The sequence below is a fragment of the Schistocerca cancellata genome, chromosome 2 (assembly GCF_023864275.1).
Source record: "Schistocerca cancellata isolate TAMUIC-IGC-003103 chromosome 2, iqSchCanc2.1, whole genome shotgun sequence".
NCBI lineage: Eukaryota > Metazoa > Arthropoda > Insecta > Orthoptera > Acrididae > Schistocerca > Schistocerca cancellata.
Genome location: NC_064627.1, coordinates 356,035,543 through 356,059,693, shown reverse-complemented (window position 1 = coordinate 356,059,693; position 24,151 = coordinate 356,035,543). Strand labels below are relative to the sequence as shown.

Here is a 24,151-nt window from a genome sequence, read left to right as displayed (position 1 = left end):
CTGCCGAGAATTCTTCCGGGTTGTATGGCCGTGGTCCATGGAACTCTTCTATCCCTGACGTTTCGTCCAAAGCTACGTTGGACATCTTCGGAGGTGCTCCTGGTTGTTCTGAGTCTTGCCGACTTTGACGAAACGTCAGGGATAGAAGAGTTCCATGGACCACGCCCGTACAACCCAGAAGTGTCTATTCTTATTTTGGTGTTTTCTTACAGAGTGGTCAGGAACAATCTGAAAAGCTTGTAACAGTGTTGCAGGGTAGGTTGTACGAAAAAATAACTGTTAAGAAAACAATTTGATACGTTGTGTCGTTTCCGAGTCAATTAGCATTGAAGTCAGCCAGTTAGCTCGTTATGCGCCCAGATTCGAGCAGCTCGCCAGATACAATTAGTCTCAGCTGTTCTCATACCTTAGGTGATAGAGCACGACACTGCTCAGCCTTTGGCACGGGCTCAATTCTCACTACCATCCCGTGTCAAAATGTTTGTTGCTGTCATGTTCTGTTTTAGGAAACCAGACAAAGAACATGTTTGGCGACATTGTCTCTGGTGGGCCGCTTGAATCTACGGGCGGGACGGCCTCATTCAATGCTGATTAGCTCGGAAAAGGCGCAGCGTATGACTTTTTTTCGTTACAGTTATTTCTCAGCAGACCCTACTTTGCAACACCCTTACAAGCTATTCAGACTGTTTCTGACAACCATGTTAAGGTGTGGCAGTAGCGTGAGGAACCTTTGAAAGGAAAGGCTTTGATGCACATTTTTCCTACTGTGAGTATGAGTGACCTGCACTGTGGCATGAAGAAACCAAACCGCCCGAAATCCGTGAAGATGCCATAACGTTGAGCAGTAAAGTTTTGTTTAAAGAACAGACAGTTACGGCTAGACCAGCAGTGTCTATACGGAGACCGAATAATCGCAGCACTGTAATCATAGAATAGACACAATAGTAGCAACAAGAAATGTGTCCATCAAGCACCAACACAAGAACTCACGGACATGGATCAGCTTTTATTTACACCGCTAGTAGACAGAATAAAGTACTAATGAAACACATCGTGAGTCTTCAGTGTCTGAAAGATAAATTACACGGGGAGTGAGATCCAAAGGACAGTGATTCTGGAATAGTGCGAACTTTAGTCCCGCCTTAGCCAGATTATTGGTCTCAAAATATTGTCAGTCAACGTAGACTGTGCAGAGATGATGACAATCAACAGTAACTATTTAAAACAGTCCACAGCCACAAAGTCTAATATTAACATCATAATTTAATGTAAGTAGTACTTAAACCTATGCAGCCATTAAGGAGAGCATTAATTTTCGTGAGGTACGTACATTGGTGCCCAGTATCGTTGGTGGTGAAACACTTGATGTCCTCAAGGCCACTAAAACGGACTATCCCAAAGACCTATCTTTGATAAGATACTTTGAGAGCTCACAATTCCGAGAGACTAAGCCAAAAAACGAATCAGGAAAGATATTACTTTCTCCAACATACATACTATTGCATCACCAAAATGGTAAAAGTACCGAACGTGGGACTTATACAGTTTTTCCTCCCGCGTAACTTCGGGGAATGAATTATATTAATAACAATGTCCTAAACTCGTATCTTTTCAAGAAAAAAATGGTTTCCGAGAAACGTACGAACTTGAGATTTCCCTTTCTTTGCCGTAAAATTCAGTAGACTAGTGTTTAATTGAAGTTCTGCTGATCAACAGCTTTTTCTCGTACAACTAGCCCTGCATCCTAATTTCTGCTGCTGCATAGCTTGCGAAGATATATTAAAATGAATGGACCTCACTACATCGGTAATAGAGAGAAACAAAAACTTTATCTGCCACAAGTCACTCGCTGCTGCGATAAGCTGTGATGTACAGTACGTTCACGCAGTATTTGCAGTGGCAGTCATGTGCAGAAGCCCTTGAGTTAGAGGGTCAGAGGTATGATTTCATCAGAGAAAGATAAAGAAAGAAATTGTGAGTCACCACGCTGTTAAAAGCCTCCAGAATGATGCCAACGTGTCACATGCTAGTGTGTTAAAATTTCTCTTATCATCGCTTCACTAAATGTTCTTCGTACTGTTTCAGTCGTAGAAAAAGTTAGCAGTCTTTTAGAGTGTACTGATGTAAAATTTGGTATTTAGAAGTAAAAGTTATGTTGTTTTCGGAAAAAGCAAGGCCGATTACACACATTTATTTTAAAAGGTGAGAAGTCACTTTTTAGTCAAGGAGATGTTCGAAAACTCTTTGTTACTTTTGCTGATACGACTTCTAGATTCAAAGATATCATTTTTAACGTGATATCTGTGGCTTAATGCATTAACAAATAAACCAAGTTCATTAGTGTAACGTTACAATAACGTAATTACAGATATAACGTAGTGCAATATTCTTAATACTGTCAAGAATAAAACTTTTTTGACACAGATAAGCTTTGTTTCTTGTTCGTCTAAAAAGAAAACAGATTTTTATGTATTACTATTCATCCAAAGTACCAATAAATAGAAACAATAAAAAGATTAACACTGCTGCTTTATTCACCCGTCTCTGCGTGGTGTTGAATAGAAACACCAAGTTTTTATTTTTTTATGTTATAAAATCATTATCTAGGTCACAGGACATAATAAATTAAGTTTAGGTCAAAGCTCCATAATCTCATACAATTTTCATTTTCATTTTTTTAATTATTAATTTTTTCCTTCATTAAAACTGTTTCTGTTCACCCCATTTGACGGTATTGTTTTCGCGCCATAAAATGTTACTTACGCTGTTGTGAGTTTCTATTAGAGTAACTCAGTGGCAGTGAACAGCGAGTTTACTACAGAAGTGTTCTTTCACTGGGCAGCAAATCAAAAACGTCGCGCCGGCCGGTGTGGCCGTGCGGTTAAAGGCGCTTCAGTCTGGAACCGCGTGACCGCTACGGTCGCAGGTTCGAATCCTGCCTCGGGCATGGCTGTGTGTGATGTCCTTAGGTTATTTAGGTTTAATTAGTTCTAAGTTCTAGGCGACTGATGACCTCAGAAGTTAAGTCGCATAGTGCTCAGAGCCATTTTAACCATTTGAACCAAAAACGTCGGAGATACTGTTCAGCTGCATGGAAACGAAACGCAGAAATCCGGAATGAAGCTGTGACGCTTGGTCGTGAATCGTACCTATGTACACAGTTCGATGTCAAAAATCAGTCCCCCACTAATATTTTGTGACGAATAATTGGTTAATAAACCCATCATTTCCGTTTCTTCTGTACCAGAATTCTCAAAATACTGCACTCGTGGCCAGAACGTCTGCGTTCCTGATCCATTTGCAACGGTTCCCGTTCAGCTGTTCCGTTATACATCAAAATCATTCACGGGATTTGAGTGTGCGTTCCTTTAAGAAGTTCACGGCCGTTCCTTCGCCGATAAAGTACCAAATACTCCCTCTCTCTGATGACCTCGATGTCGACAGGATGATAAACTCCAACAAAACAACGACATTAACCACTGCCAGCTGCACAAATAAGTTCGCTTCAGTCTCGGAGCATTTATCATATATCTTTCCTTGGCAGCAAGCCACTGCATGCACATTAATGCAATAAATTAATGAGACAGTATAGTGATGGATACTGCACAATTACAATGTAATCAATAACTGTCCGTAATATGCAGCTGTGGTTGGAAGGAAAGTGAAATTAATTTGAAACTTTGCTTCTTGCCAAGTTTCATGATTCTAGACCAACAGGAAGTATCCCATAAGTTTTGATGAGCGAGTTCACGAATGTCAAAATATGTGACATAAATCGCTGTATCTTTTCATTTCATTGATTTTGGAGCTAACGTTTACTATACTGTCAAGGGAACGAATATTTTAGTATGTGGCATAAATTTAAACTTCATATCTCTGTCCGTTCCTGAGAGAAAGAGGTCTTAACAGGCGGATGGACAGACGGACAGCCTGATAACAAAAAACAAACAAACATTCTTGTGATATAATTACAGATTAACAATTTTCGGATTTTTTCCTTTGGTTGTAGTGTGAAACCTTGCTTCTTGGTAAATTTCATGACTCTAGGCCAACGGGAAGTACCATATACGTTTGAGTGAGATTGTATCAAAATACGCTATTGGCCATTAAAATTGCTACTCCAATAAGAAATGCAGATGATAAACGGGTGTTCATTGGACTAATATATTATACTAGAACGGACATGTGATTACATTTTCACTCAAATTGGGTGCATAGCTCCTGAGAAATCAGTACCCAGAACAACCACCTCTGGCCATAATAACGGCCTTGATACGCCTGGGCACTGAATCAAACAGAGCTTGGATGGCGTTTACAGGTACAGCTGCCCATGAAGCTTCAACCAGATACCACAGTTCATCAAAAGTAGTGACTGGCTTATTGTGACGAGCCAGTTGCTCGGCCACCATTGACCAGACGTTTTCAATTGGTGAGAGATCTGGAGAATGTGCTGGCCAGGGCAGCAGTCGAACATTTTCTGTTTCCAGAAAGTCCCACTGCAACATGCGGTCGTGCATTATCCTGCTGAAATGTGGGGTTTCGCAGGGATCGAATGAAGGGTAGAGCCACGGGTTGTAACACAACTGAAATGTAACGTCCACTGTTGAAAGTGCCGTCAATTCGAACAAGAGGCGACCGAGACGTGTAACCAATGGCACCCAATACCATCACGCTGGGTGATACGCCAGTATGGCGATGACGAATACACCCTTCCAATGTGCGTTCACCGCGATGTCGCCAAACACTGATGCGACCATCATGATGCTGTAAACAGAACCTGAATTCATCCGAAAAAATGACGTTTTGCCATTCTCGTCGTTGAGTATACCATCGCAGGCGCTCCTGTCTGTGATGCAGTGTCAAGGGTAACCGCAGCCTCTCCGAGCTGATAGTCCATGCTACTGCAAACGTCGTCGAACTGTTCGTGCAGATGGTTGTTGTCTTGCAAACGTCCCCATCTGTTGATTCACGGATCGAGAGGTGGCTTCACGATCCGTTACAGTCATGCGGATAAGATGCCTGTCATCTCGACTGCTAGTGATACGAGGTCGTTGGGATCCAGCACGGCGTTCCACATTACCTTCCTGAACCCACCGATTCCATATTCTGCTAACAGTCATTGGATCTCGACCAACGCGAGCAGCAATGTCGCGATACGATAAACCGCAATCGCTATGGGCTACTATCCGACCTTTAGCAAAGTCGGAAACGTGATGGTACGCATTTCTCCTCCTACACGAGGCATCACAACGTTTCACCAGGGAACGCCGGCCAACTGCTGTTTGTGTATGAGAAATAGGTTGGAAACTTTCCTCTTGTCAGCACGTAGTAGGTGTCACCACCGGCGCCAACCTTGTGTGAATGCTCTGAAAAGCTAATCATTTGCATATCACAACTTCTTCTTCCTGTCGGTTAAATTTCGCGTCTGTAGCACGTCATCTTCGTGGTGTAGCGATTTTAATGGTCAGTAGTGTATGTGGCACTAATGGCTGTATCTTTTGGCTACATTGACTTAGATGCTTCATTTTTTATTTCGCTAAGGGATTGTAGACCTTAGTACGTGGCATAAATTTCAATATGATACGTGTACTCGTTGCTGAGGAAAATAGGTCTGAATAGTCGGACAGATAGACTGATAGAGTTGGGGACAACAGAGTGATTCTATAAGAGTTTCCTTTTTACCATCTGAGGAATGCTACCTTAAAAACAATAATAAATGATTGCTAACAAATCATTCACTTAGCAGGTTTCAGAACTTGAGCTGGCCAGTAAAACGTAAGTAAGCGCCCACGACGAGTTTTACAGCACGTCGGGTAAAGAGAGGTAACAGCTACCAATTTGATACACCAACCAGCTGCTGAGAAAAAACAGACAGGTGGACAGAGAAAGTTTGGTAAATAACAATTTTTTCCATGTGTTATAATTACAGATTCACAATTTTTCGGATGTTTTCGTTTATTTGTACAGCGAAACCTTGCTTCTCGCCAAGTTTTATGATTCTCGATCAACGGAAAACACTTTGCTGTCAAGTATTTCGATTTCTTGTGTGGAGAAGCTCAAGACTGATTCTCGCTGTAAGAAATGATCATCAGTAAGGTTTCGCCAGTAGACACCCATCTTACGAGTTGCTCGGCAGTAGACATACAAACTGGTAATGAAATGCACCTAGACATGGTCCTGTTGGAGGTGGTGTGCCGTTAACTTCGTCCGACGTCTGAACTGTCTTCCACAGCCATATATGGGGGACCAACAGTTTCAAGTGGATTTCCAACCACGATGCCACTCGGCTTTTTTCACACCAACAAACATTGTTAGAGCTGAAAGAAGTGATTAGTAACAGATAAAAAATCCTAGAGTTGACCAGGGATTGAATCCGAGACTTTTGGATTTATAGTGTGTCACTTTACTACCGAGCCACTTTTTCTAGAGAGCCACACGATAACTGAACTTGCAAGGAGAGTAACAGTCAAGACAGCAAGCCTGCATCGGGCAGAAGACTGGCTCAACCACCGCCAGCCAGCAAACAGACCAACAGGTGCAGTCTCGACAGTTCTGGAGTTGAGTACTGAACTCCATGACTAGAAATATACAGTAGGCACTACTTTTGCAAAGGTATAACGTTTCCACTCAACTAAGCAAACATAAGGCATATTCAAGGATAACTTAAAGTAAAAATAAATAGATACATATTGTATTTCAGTGACATTCGTATTATTTATTCACAACATTTCTGAAGAGTGTCTCAAAAAATCCACGTGAAAAGGAATAATCATAAGTGTTCATAAAATTGCTAAAATGCGAAACAAAACACAGAGTATTATCAAATGGTTCAAATGTCTCTGAGCACTATGGGACCTAACATCTGTGATCATTAGTCCCCTAGAACTTAGAACTACTTAAACCTAACTAACCTAAGGACATCACACACATCCATGCCCGATGCAGGATTCGAACCTGCGACCGTAGCGGTCACGCGGTTCCAGACTGAAGCGCCTAGAACCGCACGGCCACACCGGCCGGCGAGTATTATCACAGTAAACATTATCAGTTTACGTACATAACAAAATAAATGTTATTTAACAGTTAATTTATTTATAGAACTTAGTTTCGCAGATAGCTAATTTCAATTTTGCCCGAGTGGAAATTGTCAGCTCACGTCACAGTACTTTGCCATCCTGCAGGTTTATCAAGCTTTCACGCGCGAAGACTGTTCGGCAGTGATGCTGCTTCGGCTGCTGTTAGGGGCTACGTATTCTAAAACACATACACACAGACACACAAACCACAGAGCGGCAGATAAAATACTACATTTGGCCATTTACTTTGAAAATTGCTTTGTGTCGCTTGCCGTGCGCCCTTTTTCATTTTCGTCTTCCTGTTGCTTGTTTTCGCATTGATCTCCTGAGGTGAAACGTCTGAGCATTAAGTATCATTCAGAATACTCACATAGTCGATCATTAATTTCATAACCGACAATCAGCATTTTGCCTAACAAATCCCCCAAAAATTTTTTGAATGAGTATGAAACTAAACTGTGTCGTAAAATGCTACGCAAGAAGCCCTTCAAAGATGCAGTTACCACACGTGCTCAGTCAATTTAAGTACGTATGAATTTTTTGCAATGTATCATTGCTCGTCTAGCAGAAAAGTATTTGCATGACAGAATGTTAAACCCAATGTTGTGAACCTTCGGTAGCTCTGGGATTTTATTTTCCTCTTTATTTTTTAATTTATTTGTCACTGTAAACGAACTCCCTTCAGATTGCTCACAACTGTTATTATCAATGCTTCTAAGAAAACAATTTACACGCTTACTGGTGTTAAGCTCTGAATTACATGATGCTGAATAGTTTCGAACTATACGTTTTAGACATATTCCATATTATACATATAACACAGAATGTTCTCTATCATAAATTAATTTCAGTGTGTGTTGTTATACACTTCTCTGTAAACGTTCAGCCGTTAGAAATCAACAATGCACTAAAGTAAGTTTTTGGTTAACAATGTAAGCCCACAAGCGTTTTATGGCCTTACTGATTACCGTCTATAATTTTTTACACCCATAAAGGATGCAGTTTTGTTCTTGACCTCCGAAAATATCGAATGTTTATGGCTTTTAGATAAACAAACTTCCCTAGGGAATTATCTTTGCTACGAATATTTTTTGAGTAGAAAATTCTGACAATACCCACAATTGTTACAGTAGCAGGCTTCCAGGTAGCTATTGTTCTAGACATTGTGGTATGGGATTTGTGATGAAGAGTGTAGTACTGCGATGCAATTTGTCTGTACTCCTAACTGTAACAGATATTACGTTATCTCGATAGATACACGTCTGAATAGACACAACATTTTTTATTTGGAACTTTAGAACACGTTTAAAAGCCGGCACTTCCATAGAGGCCACAACGAAACCTTACAGCCATCGCAATCAAGCAAAACCAGCACTAATTTACACATTTTTTTTTATAAAATTAGGCATAAACGTTAGACTCGGCAAAGTAAAAGTGATCTTTCAAAGGAAAAGACGCAAGAGTTTCAATGCAGTTGAATATCGTTAAAAGCAAGAGTGGTTCAGAAAGGAAAAGTTGTGAAAATTTTGGCTTAGAGTACAGTTGTTGCGTTAATATATTTGCTTCACTCTGTACGTACAGCGCTCACTTATGCGGGCCCAGGGAACTAGATAGTCTTGTGCGTGATGTACTTTTCAGATATCAGCGTTGAAGTTAACGCACACGCGCAATAGTCGACGGATCGGAGTTACACGCATGTTTTGTAGTTGTGAAAGTGCCCGAAAATGTTCTAGGTGAAGTAAACTCAAAAGAGGAATGTACAAATATTGCATTACATACATTATCTGCAGGCACGTGTTGAAATTAATCTGAGCAGTATTATCCTGAGAGTACATGTAACGACCTTAGACGTGGGATAAGAGGTAACACATTTCTGAGGCACGTGCCGTTACAGGAGATTAGTTTAGGAGAGTTCTGCTTGTAATGCTCTTTTAATTTCCAGCAGCAGATTTTTCAGGATCATATCGTCTATTTACAAAACAAGTTGGCGCGATTCATTTCAGCAGCAACTTTTTATCTTCCTGCGCTCGTGATGTAATACGGAACTTACTAGCACCATGTTAGCTCATCCACTCATAAAGCGTAAGGAGTAAGAGGCAAGCTTGAGAGATACAGAAGTGACCCAGATCCGTTCGTAAACGTGTACCAGATTAATGAAGTTACTCAGCTACACTGGCAAGCGTAAGTGTGCTTTTAGAAGGTCTTCCATACAAATTCAGGCGCCTGCAGCGCTGGTTTCTAATCTTCCTCTTGTAATGGGACATCCTCCTCTAGAATTTCTTTTCCTCAACTGCAGTTGTCGATACCAGTATTATTTTTCAAATTTTGGGCAGGTCAGTTTTATCTCAGTTGCTTTTCTGAGAACTTTCGTATAATTTTATACACAGTATATTATATTTCAAGCTAAGATTAATGAAAATGAATTACTTTATAAAATATTTTAGTTTCGATCTTACAATCGGTAAGTACTAGTTCACAATGTACAGTTAAAATTGTTTTTTTAGAAACATTTGAAATTACGAATTATTTGCACACTTAAAATTTCTATTATTAATTACGCAATCCTGTACTATTTACTATGTTTATTTCTTGAGTAATTTACCAAAAAGTAATCGAAATCAATAATTTAACGAAAACTAGTAGGAATTCATTTGTTAAGAAAAAATTGTAAACCCTTTCGAGTATTGTTATTTCCGCAGAGTGTGAGAGTCGTAATCTTGCTTCTGATGTGATGGGACGTACTTTTGTATAATAGATGCGAACAATGTAATTTCAGCTTTGTTAATGTGAAAAATCAAAATACTGTATGATATACTAAAATGTGAGAAAAACAGTGGAAAATATATTTAAGTAAAAAATTCTGCAACAACAATCTTCTAATATATTTAGTTCAAACCAACCGTGAGCACTTGATGCTAGATTTTCAACTTCAAGAATTAGACCCCTAGACAAGAAGAACTGGAACCATCTCAACATGACAAGCTAAGTAAACTTGAAAGTTTACCGTACTCTTCGCCCCTCTCAAATCTTCATGAAAGACTTTGCTTATTAATTACATGGACTGGGCTTTGTTTAATGTGGACAATATATGGAACAGGGAAGGAGAGGGGAGGTTACACTCTCCTCCTTCTTTCCCTCTGCCCTCCCAAATGATACATACAAACAGCATCCCATCTGAAATTAAATTCAAGGTTCACGATTTCGTAACGGGAATACGGATATGGAAATAAGAGAATGATAATTCCAGGAGATTTACTGAAACCCTATGGTGTTGTGCGAATAACCCTAGGGAAGAAAGACACCAGTTTAAGAAGCCCATGAACAGCATATATTTTTGAAGGCGGCTCATACCACACATGTCATGTTAGAGTATTAAGTAGACGAAAGGTAGATGGTAACAGGCGTGTCATTGACTTCAGACGAGACGATCCAAGTCTTGAGACATCAGTCAACATGAGTTCAAATTTTGGGCATCTTTCTGCAATCACGTAAAAAAATCTAATTCATCACAGCGGATTTTCACTGACCAATCTAGCTCTCTCATTAACATTCTCGCATTTTGCAACGGGAACGCAGCTTGCGTCTGCCTTAAAAATGACATTACATTCATAGATGTTGATTTATTTCGTTGTATATTGCATAACGTATTTAGTCAGGTGAGAAGCTAGTTATTAATTGAATTCAATGCGTCACTCTAGAAACGGTTAAGGGACACCATAGTTGCTATGATAAGTCAATGTTGAAAGACACAACCAAAGATTAAGTGTGCTGCATTCTGCAAGATTTGACAGAGCATATGGAATTGATAGAAGTGGTGCTCTAACGTTCCTACTTCATCTTTGTTCCTCATTCCTTTGTTTTGTCGCAAGAGAGAACTAGTGACTGTTGGAGATTCTATCTATTAATGTACTTTTTCACTCTGTCCTGACTATGCTGAGGCTCTAGCTTCTTTCCTGCAACGTGAAACATGACATACGGCTTTGCGGTGGATTATACTGATGAAGAGCGTCATTTAGGCTTATAATATAACAGTATCTCGTAAATGCTGCGTATAACTGCAGGGGTCAAGTCGTTCTCAAGATTTCACTCTGCATTTTCACTGAATTTCTGTAATTTATTCTAATAACAATTCTCCAGTTGTAAAGCTACACATTTTTTAAACTATCCAGTTAGTGTGTCGTGTTTCGAATCAAGAGAGATAGCAATGTCCACCGGGATTGGGTACCGCTGACAGCAGTGATTTTACAAGCAAATAGGGCATTACGCAATACATCGTGTCTGATAGCTATGATGACGACAGGCTTTACACACAAGAAAAATCTAGGAATTATTAACGAAGTTGTATCTTAAATGTAATCAGAGCTTCACTGTGTTGCTTGTAAACAGCTATTGGTATTTTATCCCGGCATTAGATAAGCTTGTTTTGATTTTTGCCTAATGCCTATAACGGACACAGCTCTTAGGGCTGACAAAATATCCTATTTGCTACACACGTCAAACAGTCCTCTGTTTTGTGTAAGTACTGATCAGATGACAATCTGATTTACCCGTCCTTGTGTTTGCTTCTAAATGAAATGAGATTACATTGAAGTCCTTATTGATTCTCTAATGCTCATCAAGAAATTACAACTTAACTGCTACTGGGTTCATTACTTATTAACAGTTCGGTTCTAATATCTTAATGACTATTAGATAGTTCGCTGGTAGAAAATTCTTGCTAAGTACTAACTGCATAAGTCCAGAAAGTTACAGGCTGACCAATGTTTACGATTGGTTAACTAATGTCTCTAGGACAGACAGAGATCCAAATCTAAAGCCATGATTTCTCCCGTCGAAATGTCTCCTGTAAAGTATTCCTGCAGCTCTCTACTTCTGCGATTAGATGGCGCATATTGATGAAAGGGTTACGTATGAATATAGGATGAGGAAAAACATTCTTTATCCTCGTAGATGGAAATTGTTTTCAAGAGTAACATATTAATGTTCCGTTGACTTTGCAGCCATTGCAAGCGAATAAAAATGTGGACAATGACAGAGCAGTAAACTGAGCACAGCTTTTATGGAGGAAGCATCACGATATTACCTAAAACAATTAAAGGTAACCGTGGAGAAGCTAAATTAGGACGAATCAATAGGGATTGGTAGACTAGTTTTGAGTACAAACTCAGTTGTAAGTGCGAAAGCTTCTGCGGCCCGTATCCGCTAACATAAGAGTTTTCAGGGCATGATGACGCGTCATGTTGCAAAATAGGTGTCACTCAACTAAACTGACGTTTCGGCTGCGGTTTACAGAGGTCTTCCTCCAGGTCTGCCTTACTGGAGGTGTGCCGACAGGAGAAGTCAGGCAGTCAGGTTTGTGTCCCTGTGCTGCGTATCATTTCACTGTGTGTAATACAGAGATACATTCATCAGTCGTGATCGTACGTCGGCCGGTAACTTTCTAGCCTTGTTATGCTGTTAGCATCAATACAGTAATCAATTTTTTCACTTATTTTGCTCATAATTGGCCACGTTCAGGCCAAACTTTCTCATCTGCATACTACTTGCAAATGTCGTCCACCTGTACGGTACCTGGAAATTGCCTTCTGAAATAATGATTTTTTGCTTTTGTGCCTCCACCCATTCAGCCAGTTATGGCACGTGGTACCTGAATCCACTTTAGTCTGTGAGTTATTTTGTGACTTACTTTTGACTGGTGGTAGTTGGTTGTCAACAGATAATGAGACGGACGGTAGACGAAATAGAACGTCTGCTAGCTGATAGCTATAATATGCACACAAAGTGAAGGACAACTATGGTAATTATGTCCGCAGCGGGTGGATATGCAGGAAGGCTAAATGTTAAAATGTGAAAAGACTCTCTTGAACAGGTGGACGGATTTTCCTACCTCGGTAGTGAAATTGATTAGGAAAGATCACGTAAGAAAGACACTGTCGCAAGGATTGCTCAAGACGAAAAAACTTTCCGGTTCGAATGGCGGTGATGGTAAACCTTCACTGTCAGTACTTGGGCGGCACGGTGAGGACAGGTGATGATGTAAGGTTCCCACGCCGATGTTCTGGATTGAACTACAAATATGACCGCAGTGTCTGATGAAGTGAGGGCATGTCACACTGCTGTTAGTGATCCGTCTATCTAATGGGAACGTTAAATTGAGCAGCTCCTTTGGTGCTGTTCCAGAGGAGCAGGCTACGTACCATCACCGGATTTCGCACTCTCCTTTCCCTTCATCCATAACAACACAAACACTACTCTAAGCTGTGTAAGCACTCAGCACAGTCATCCACAAGACACTTCATAGCAAGTCGGAGGAAGGCAACGGCGAAGCGCCTACTGTAGGGTCTTGCATAGAACGGCGGTACAGGATTCGTGCATCTGACGCCCTATACTCATTCCCTGAGTGTGGAACTACTTTAACTTTGACTAACATCGAAAATGTAAGCCTTGGGACGGGAAAATACATATAACAAGCTGTGTTCGGAATACATTTCTGTACCGGTGCGAAACATGAGCAGTGGGAAAGCCAGAAATGAAATGATTAGAACCATCTGAAATGTGATGTAGCAGGAGCCTGTTGACCACTTGGACTGACAAAAAAGTGAACAGGACACCCTACAGCGAGTGAACAGGAAAACGTGTATAATAAACAACATAATGAAGCGAAGAACTGTTGGGCACATATTAATTACGACATGTGTCATTGCCGAAACCAATAGATGAAGAGGCGTTAGAGGAAAAGTAATTGTAAGGACAGGCCTATAAACGAACACATGAGGCAGATCGCCTTTTGTGTGGAACGCTGCAGCTGTGAAATGAAGAGCAGACCTGATAAGCGTCAGAAATGGAGAGCTGCATCAAACGAGGTAATGACAGTCAGTTGGTTTTTTCGTATGTATATTTCCTGCATCTTCTTTGGGAGCACGCAGAGTTCTTCTCAGTCCCTAGTCTGCTCAATGCGTTTATCAAAATTGCCCCAGAATATATTTGACATATATTTATAACTGGCTTGTATTCGAGATTATTGTTCCAACCCATACTGGTTGACCCTAATTTAGATTCTGCATGGTCACGTGTAATCATTTCAGGTAATATTGAGGTGCTCCTTCCATGAAATTTATTGCCCCGTCTTTGCCTGATTTTTGTTCGTCGTAACAGTTATAAAGTCGACGGAACGTCGAAGTGTTACGCTTGAAGGCTACTTCTGTGAAGGTATACTTTATTCATGTTTCCTTCATTTACAAGCTTTTATAGGGCTATTACTTACGCTTATGTGGCGCAATGTAGTCAGAAATATACAGAGCTGCTGGAATACCTTATTGGAGGTAATTGTAAATCCATCATAAAAATGTGGTATGAGGCACAGCCACCGATCGGATTGTTGTAGAAATATATGCCATCAGCCGTTACTTTTGAATACTTAAGTTACTAGTTCAACCCCTCAGTAACGTCTTCTTTAGGCCCCAATATACCGAACGTCCGGAGTGTTATATGTGCATAATACAGGAACCACTGCAATAACTAGATTCCATAGAAGTCTTTCGAATAGTGTTTTGTATTCTCGAAACATGGAACAGCTACTTTCTTTCTCTCTCTCTCTCTCTCTCTCTCTCATTTCATTCTTTCTTTATTTTTTTTTTTACAGTTGCAGTTTTTTTGACAGACGCTACTGATAGTTTGAAACTGGTAGAGTAAATTAAGCGCTCAAAAATAACGACTCGTGGTATATATTTCCACAACTTGTTGGAGGTGTTACAGTGGAAGAAGTCTGTGATTCAGGTTTGAGTTTCTGAATAGCGGAGAGTTTCCGTGTGCGTAAAAGAGATCCGTTGATCAGCCGATCTGTAGCATTCTTGGTTTATAATACAGTCTGGCGCAATGGCCGAGTAGCCGAGTGTGTCTTTCAATTGGGCAGCACTTCGGCGACTCCAGTGTCCCTACTATATACCATTTACTCAGCCGGGGAAAGGAGATCTACAGTTTAATGTAGAATCCGAAAGACGTGCTATTCCTGGCGTCATTGAGAGAAGGAGGCTAAAATAAAGACAGACTGAAAATTTCCGTTCTCTGGCCGGGATTCGATCTGCGGCCTCTCGGTTTTCAGGCACGCGCTATATCGCTCGACCACCGGGGCCGACTACCACACAGTTGACACTCAGCACGTATTTTTAACAGTGCTCTGCCTTGAGTGAGTACTAATCACTACACATTCTCATTTATCCCTCCTTATGTTTGCTTCTACAAGGTGTACATTGTTTAAACAGACTAACTCTGGGAGGTTGCAACGGACATAAAAACAAATATCTTTTTCTAGTGTCATAATTTCTTGCAAGTATTATTTAACCCAGTGGGGGCGTACTCACACTTCAGCTGTAAAAAATTATTTATTGTTGTAATTGTTCTTTTTGTAGCGGTAGAGAGCATACTTCACTCTTCAGTTGTATTAGCTGTTTAATTGTACGTCTTGGCGTAGCACTGTCCATGTTTGCTAATGGGCCGATACACCTAAAGTGAGAACACTGATATGGTTGTTGCTTATTACATAGCAATTGGGTCTTCAGTATCCACAAGTACCATGTTTGTAGTGAGTTTAAACCAACTGCCACATTTCCTCGTGCTCATCAAGTGCGGTTCTACATTATGGTGTTGGAAAGTGTTGTTGGTGTCTGCTTAATTGGGTCATATCCCCTGCCTAGGCTATTAAATGGCAAGCATTATTAAAATTTCCTCACAGAGCATTACCAGAATTGCTAGATCACTTTCCACTCGCTGCAAAACAGCGAATGTGATTCCAGCAAGACGGGACGCCGGGACATTTCAGTCGTCGTGTGCGTCGATTCTTTAAGAGATATTTTCTAGGAAAGTGGATTGGCAGCTGTGGTCCTGTACATAGCCTACTCGATCCCCTGGTTTGTCCCCCCCCCCACTTGAACCTTTTCGTGTGGGGAGAGATGTGCAACATTGTTTAGAAAACCCCTGTTGAATCAGAACAGGACCAGAATTTAAGTACACTGCTTCTGTCTTTGACTGTGTTAGACGGAAGGTGACCCTCCAGTGTAAACTTTGTTTACATGTCAGTGGAGGCATTGTGTTAATGTTGTTGTCTCTTAGCAACAAAGTATTAAAATTGTTTTATTACTTTTCGTCTACTATAAGTAAGATTTGATGCCCTCCTCAATGGTGCCTCACAGGAAGACACATTAGAAGAAGTGTTCTCAACGTCCATGCAAAGTACGGAATTTCTTGGTTTAATTAATTTGTATCCAGAGAAAACTCCTACCAGCTTAAAAATTCTCACAGGAAAATATGATATTAGAGAAAAATATTTGCTTTGGTGTCCCGTGCAGCTTCCCAGAGTTACATAATTTTCAGCGTTTTCTATAAAATTACGGGAGAACTGCCGTATGTGTGTAACTTGCTGCTACGATATTTCGGCGCAGAGTCTCCTGGCCATCTGCAGTTGAACACTTACGAGTTGTACACTAAGCTCCCCTATTTAAGATTCCGCCGGCACATGCTTGGTGTCCTAGTTGGCATTGCGTAAGCGTTCCTTGAGCGCATGCGCGTCTGCTGCAAGTCTGTGCGCTGCTCTGCGCGCCCTACGTGGTGAAGACTCGCCTCTTCGATATCAAGGCGATTGTCTTCGCATTGTGAGATCGCAGTACGACGCCTATTACTTAGAGCACGAAATTTTTCTACCGTCGGGTCCTATGCAGAATTCGATTCATAATGGATTCACACAGTCGTATTTCCACTGACTCATTGATGACTTAACTCCAAAAGATTGACGTATGGGCCACAATTTTATTTCATTATATTTCATCGAATGACCAGTGGAAATATAGTGTTCAGCGATAGCGGACTTATTTGCTAGGAGAAGAAGAGTATGCCGTTGATGTTCTATAACTCGACCCTGCACAGTGCGCGTTGTTTGCAGTATGTAAGATTTTCCACGTTCAAAATGGTTAAACTGGCACTGAGCACTATGGGACTTAACATCTGAGGTCATCAGTCCCCTAGAACTTAGAACTACTTAAACCTAACTAACCTAATGACATCACACACAGCCATGCACGAGGCAGGATTCGAGCCTGCGAACGTAGCGGTCGCGCGGTTCCAGACTGAAGCGCCTAGAACCGCTCGGCCACTATGGCCGGCTTTTCCATGTTCACGCGGAATCCTGTACACACTTGCTATGAGCAACTAAGTCGTCTTTAACACATCCAAAAAGCGCTGATATTTTGGAAGGAGATCGAAAGATTAGTTTAACTTTATGTCTCTTAATATTCCGCCTATTTTAGTTGAAATATTTCCAATATATCGTAGAGAAGCAGTCGTTCTGAAAGCCTCATCCTCTTCCTTGTTCTGTCTTTCGTACGTCTGTAACGCTCTCTGCACTTATTGAGATAGCCGGCCGCGGTGGCCGTGCGGTTCTAGGCGCTCCAGTCTGGAGCCGCGCTGCTGCTACGGTCGCAGGTTCGAATCCTGCCTCGGGCATGGGTGTGTGTGATGTCCTTTGGTTAGTTAGGTTTAAGTAGTTATAAGTTCTAGGGGGCTGATGACCACAGCAGTTGAGTCCCTTAGTGCCCAGAGCCATTTGAACCATTTGAACTTATTGAGATAAATATCCGTTGTTCAGGAAGGCAGTTTGCAGGAGTTCCAGTTCCGTCTGCAGGCTATCGGCAGCTGAGGTGGTACGGGCTCTGTGGATCAAAGTCTTTAGAACGACCATCGTTTGTGCTGTATGATGGCAACTAGTAGATTGTAAATAAAGGTCAGCATTAGTGCCATCACACAGTTTTCACCATGTGTACGAAATTAACTTTACAGTGACATTCGAAGGATATCGGTGTACAAATCTTTAACATATTGCAGCGTGTCAGCAACTGTGAAATGTACAGCAAATAAACAATTTTTTCAGCCTTCAGTAGCAAGGTAATTTTATTCGTTTACCTAGGTTTCGATTCCAGTAATGGAATCTTCTTCAGAACAAAATAATAATTTAATTTTTTGTTCTGAAGAAGATTCCATTACTGGAATCGAAACCTATAATAATAATAAATAAAAATAATAATTTATAATAATAATAATAATTTAATTTTTTGTTCTGAAGAAGATTCCATTACTGGAATCGAAACCTAGGTAAACGAGTAAAATTACCTTGTAACTGAAGGCTGAAAAAATTGTTTATTTGCTGGATATCGGTGTAGTCCTGACAACAAACACTGAAGCTCATTCATAAATTACAACAGAACGGCTAACGGGTAATGTAACGTTGGTAATTCTTCAAGCCCTAAGGCCTGCCTACGAAATGTGACACAAAAATGACGCGTTTCTACTCACCCTCATGCTCTGTATTGAGTCGAGCCCATGACTATCACTATTCGTGGCAGCGACGATGCCCCCAGGCCGTGAATACTGTTTTCCCAAATGACTCGAGACCAGTTTGGGGATAGACTCCAAGTGGGCCACAACCGAGTCACTTCTCTTCCCTCCGTATTGGTTAAAAACAGTCTTGGTTGGAATTTTATTTTTTTTTTATTTTTCAACGACGCGTTTCGCCTTATTTAGGCATCTTCAAGTTATCTTTTCTAGATGCACGCGAGAGGCACCAAGATCTGCATGACGCGTTCCCGTTCCCAGGAGCGAGTAACAGAGTAAGATGGGGGCTGAGGTAGTAAACATAATGCGCCACAGCGCCGTGTACCAGTACTGGAGCCTAATACAGAATCACCTCAATAGGTGGCGGTGCAACGCAGCAGTGATGAGAATGAGAAATCGTAAACTGGATATACATACCCCTACAACTTTATAAATTTGATGCACACAAAACATTGATAAGGTGGAATTACTAGGGTCAACACCTGTGCAATAACTTATCCTAAAATTTTGTCGAAGTGAAATATAAATGAAGGCGGTAAATTTAAATGAGAAAACCAGGTGTATAATACAACACACAGATGCAGTACATAAACAAATTTTTCGTAGCATATACCACTAGAAAGAGAACATTAAAAACACAGGACCATAATTACAGATAAAGAGGCCGCCCATAAAACACTCAATACTGCATCATTCGGAGCTAGAACTTCTAGCAAGAAAACTTTTTTTAAAAAATAAAAGTAAAATTATAGTCTTAAAAAATACACACCAACGTGGAAGACGGATGTTGTGCTGGTAAACTTTCACCCCTTTTTTATAGCTACATTGAAATGTGTAAAATGCGTCATCATTTAAATCGAAAAACTCACAAGTATCCTATTTGAGCTCTCGTAATTCTGCCTAAATATGAGCCCTGTTCCTCTCTGGTCTTATGTCGTCTTCTTAGCCTAGCCATTAGAGGGTTTTTTTTTTTTACTCAAATAGGATACTTACGAGTTTGTCGATTTAAATGATGACGCATTTTACACACTTCAATGTAGCTATAAAAAAAGGGGGAGGAGGGAAGTTTACCAGCATAACATCCGTCTTCCACGTTGGTGTGTATTTTTTAAGCCTGATAATTTTACTTGTATTTTATAAAAAAAGTTTTCTTGCTAGACGTTCTAGCTCCGAATGATGCAGTATTGAGTGTTTTATGGGCGGCCTCTTTATCTGTAATTAAGGTCCTCTTTTTTAAATGTTCTTGTTCTATTGGTATATGATACGAAAAATTTGTTTATGTACTGGATCTGTATGTTGTATTATACACCTCGTTTTCTCATTTAAATTTACCGCCTTCATTTATACTTTACTTCGACAAAATTTTAGGTTAAGTTATTGCACAGGTGTTGCCCCTAGTAATTCCATCTTATCAATGTTTTGTGTGCATCACATTTATAAAGTTGTAGGGGTATGTTTATCCAGTTTACGATTTCTCATTCTCATCACTGTGTAAGTAGGCTGTTTAGGTTTTTATATTGGTAACGCCACGTAGCGCTCTGTATGAAAATCACTGGCTGTGCTGTGTGCAGTCTGTGGCTGGTTAGCATTGTTGTAACATTCGCTATTGTAGTGTTGGGCAGTTGGCTGTTAACAGCGCGTAGCGCTGCGCAGCTGGAGGTGGGCCGCCAGCAGTGGTGGATGTGGGGAGAGAGATGGCGGAGTTTTGAGAGCGGATGATCTGGACGTGTGTCGATCAGAGACAGTAAATTTGTAAGCATGGATGTCATGAACTGATATATATATATTATGACTTTTGAACACTATTAAGGTAAATACATTGTTTGTTCTTTATCAAAATATTTCATTTGCCAACTATGCCCCTCAGTAGTTAGGGACTTCAGTAGTTAGAATCTTTTATTTAGCTGGCAGTAGTGTCGTTCGCTGTATTGCAGTAGTTTGAGTAAAGAAGATTTTTGTGAGCTAAGTGATTTATGAAAGGTATAGGTTATTGTTTGTCAGGGCCATTCTTTTGTAGGGATTATTGAAAGTCAGATTGCGTTGCGCTAAAAAATATTGTGTGTCAGTTTACTGTTGATCAGAATAGGTAAAGAGCGAAATGTCTGAGTACGTTCAGCTCTGCTCAGCTGTTTGAAAACCAAATAATGTAATAGGTTTATCAGCACAGGAATTCATTAATTCTTCTAAGGGGACGTTTCAACTGCTGCGTTGGAGCGCCACCTATTGAGGTGACTCTGTATTAGGCTCCAGTACTGGCACACGACGCTGTGGCGCATTATGTTTACTACCTCAGCCCCCATCTTACTCTGTTACTCGCTCCTGGGAACGGGAACGCGTTATGCAGATCTTGGTGCCTCTCGCGTCCATCTAGGTAAGATAACCTGAAGATGCCTAAATAAGGCGAAACGCGTCGTTGAAAAATAAAAAACTAAAATTCGAAAATGGTTCAAATGGCTCTGAGCACTATGGGACTTAACTTCTAAAGTCATCAGTCCCCTAGAACGTAGAACTACTTAAACCTAACTAACCTAAGGACATCACACATATCCATGCCCGAGGCAGGATTCGAACCTGCGACCGTAGCGGCCGCGCGGTTTCAGACTGTAGCGCCTTTAACCGCTTGGCCACCACGGCCGGCGCCTAAAATTCCAACCAAGACTGTTTTTAACCAATACGGAGGGAAGAGAAGTGACTCGGTTGTGGCCCACTTGGAGTCTATCCCCAAACTGGTCTCGAGTCATTTGGGAAAACAGTATTCACGGCCTGGGGGCATCGTCGCTGCCACGAATAGTGATAATCATCGGCTCGACTCAATACAGAGCATGAGCGTGAGTTGAGACGCGACATTTTTGTGTCACATTTCGTAGGCAGGCCTTTGGGCTTGAAGAATTACCAATCTTACATTAGCCGTTAGCCGTTCTGTTGTAATTTATGAATGAGCACCAGTGTTTGTTGTCAGGACTACACCGATACCCTTAGAATGTCACTGTAAAGTTAATTTCGTACACATGGTGAAAATTGTGTGACGGCACAATTGGCACAATTTCGAAATGCCGCTAATGCTGACCTTTATTTACAATCTACTAGTTGCCAGCATACTGCACGAGCGATGGTCGTTCTAAAGACCTTGATCCACCGAGCCCGTACCACCTCAGATGGCGATAGCCTGCAGACGGAAGTGGAACTCCTGCAAACTGTCTTCCTGAACAACGGATATTTATCTCAAGAAGTACAGAGAGCGTTACAGGCGTACGAAAGACAGGACAAGGAAGAGGATGAGGCCTTAAGAACGACTGCTTCTCTACGATATATTGGAAATATTTCAACTAAAATACTATTAAGCACTGGTTCGCTGTTTGTCACATACGGATTGGGAGAATTTCTCTTCCCTCCGTCTAATAGCCACGATATGGACGGGGCGTAAAGCCTATTCTTCCTTACTTCCGCACCACGGACCATCACAGCAGTGGTTCAAAATGGCTCTGAGCACTATGGGACTTAACTGCTGTGGTCATCAGTCCCCTCACAGCTTACTCTTTTTCGCGTCTCTGGGAACGCGAATCCCGCCGAACTGACCTGGACAGTGGTCGGCGCGCCGGCCACGTGGCGGCGAATGGCGCCGGCATGTCCGTTGGCGGCGGCCGGCTTGTGGCGGAGGTGGTCGCGCTCCGCGGGGGCGGCCTTGTCGCGGGGGCTGCAGGGGGCGGAGGCGACGGCGTCGGCGTCGGCGTCGGCGAACCTGAGGGCGCTGGGGGCGGGCCGGGAGGCGGAGGTGGCGCGAGGCCGCGGGGGCGACGTGGGCGCCGACGGCGGCGAGCCCGGCGGGCTGGCGCTGGCCGGCCGGCTGGGCGGCCGCGGGGCCTCGCTGGCGCTGGCGGACGGCATCGCGGCTGTGTCTGCCGGGGCTCCAGCCGCCAGCCGCCGGCCGCCAGCCGCCAGCCGCTGACCGCGCGCCCTCCCCCTATCTTATCTCCAGGTCACGCAGAGGTGTTCGCCGCTCTTGCTGAGCCAGGGCTGCGTAAACACACCACGGCCGCACCCTACAACCGACGTCTCGGTCCTATCGATCTACATCTACATCCGTACTCCGCAAGCCACCTGACGGTGTGTGGCGGAGGGTACCTTGAGTACCTCTATCCGTTCTCCCTTCTATTCCAGTCTCGTATTGTTCGCGGAAAGAAGAATTGTCGGTATGCCTCTGTGTGGGCTCTAATCTCTCTGATTTTATCCTCATGGTCTCTTCGCGAGATATACGTAGGAGGTAGCAATATACTGCTTGACTCCTCGGTGAAGGTATGTTCTCGAAACTTCAACAAAAGCCCGTACCGGGCTACTGAGCGTCTCTCCTGGAGTTTATCTATCATCTCCGTAACGCTTTGCGATTACTAAATGATCCTGTAACGAAGCGCGCTGCTCTCCGTTGGATCTTCTCTATCTCTTCTATCGACCCTATCTGGTACGGATCCCGCACTGGTGAGCAGCATTCAAGCAGTGGGCGCACAAGTGTACTGTAACCTACTTCCTTTGTTTTTGGATTGCATTTCCTTAGGATTCTTCCAGATCGACGGTGATTTGATCTCTGGACACTAGTAGCAGCTACCCCTCGCGAAAAGAATAATAGTGGCAAGTTCACAAGAGACTACAAACGGAACAAGTACGAGTCTAACGCTGAGCGATGCACACATTAGGCGTCAAGGCGCAGCTTTTACGTCAGTGCTATACCGCCTTCCTTCCTTCCTTCCTTCCCACTACACTTCCGTGAATGTGTCGACACTTAAGATCAGTGGCACTGCAGTTCCTTCCTACTCACACAGGAAACATATCCGCAGTTGCGAATATGAACCACATCGGCTGTATAATGGAATGACCACAACGAAAATTTGTGCCAGACTGCCACTCGAAAACGTATTTTCCGTTTTTGGGCCAGCGGTCACCTTAAGGGAGGGGTAGGACGTCAAACGGGCCGACTTGGAGCAGGAGAGGCATCACACGACATTTCAATTTCTAGTGTCTATACTTACACAAATAAATTCACCAAACTTTGTCAGCATCACCAGGAAGGACTCAGGATTCACACTCATTGCAGAGGAAGTTCGAAAACATAACAAAATAATTTTTTTTACGTGCGAAATTTCATCATTTTTCACTTACTAATGACTGCATTTGTTGATATAGGTACACATTTCTTCAGAAGTTAAAGAGATTCTTCGATGAATTTTCCACACCATACATACCATACTTACAGGTGTATCAAACTCTATAATTTATTTAATTTATGAAGAAACAAATGAGCTATTGTATTTTAAACTTCATGTTTAGAAAAAACAAAATTTTTGTAGTTAATTACCTCAATTTTTACCACAGTTTTTAATAGATTTGGAAAATTCTAGAGTTTCACTCACCTTTAAGTATGGTTTGTATGCTGTGCAAAATTCATCGAAGGATCTCTCTTACTTATGAAGAAAGTGTACCAATAGCAACAAATACTTACATTAGTAAGTGAAAAAAATTATGAGATTTCACATGTAACAAAAATCATTTCGTTATGTTTTCGAACTTCCACTGCTATGAGTGTGAATTCTGAATCCTTCCTGGTCATGCTAACAAAGTTTTAAGAATTTATTTGTTAAAGTATAGACAGTGGAAATTAAAATGTCCCGTGGTGCCTCTCCTACTCCAAGTCCGCCCGTTTGACG

The 24,151-nt window shown here is 41.8% G+C and overlaps 1 protein-coding gene across 1 annotated transcript in view; it reads right to left on the bottom strand.

Moving 5' to 3' along the window:
- The window catches only part of LOC126154066 (uncharacterized), a 204,215-nt gene that overhangs the window by 167,275 nt on the left and 12,789 nt on the right, over positions 1–24,151 (bottom strand). The window contains exon 2 of the mRNA XM_049916112.1: positions 22,032–22,299. Within this exon, the coding sequence (XP_049772069.1) occupies positions 22,032–22,299 (268 nt within the window). The remainder of the gene's footprint in view (positions 1–22,031; positions 22,300–24,151) is intronic.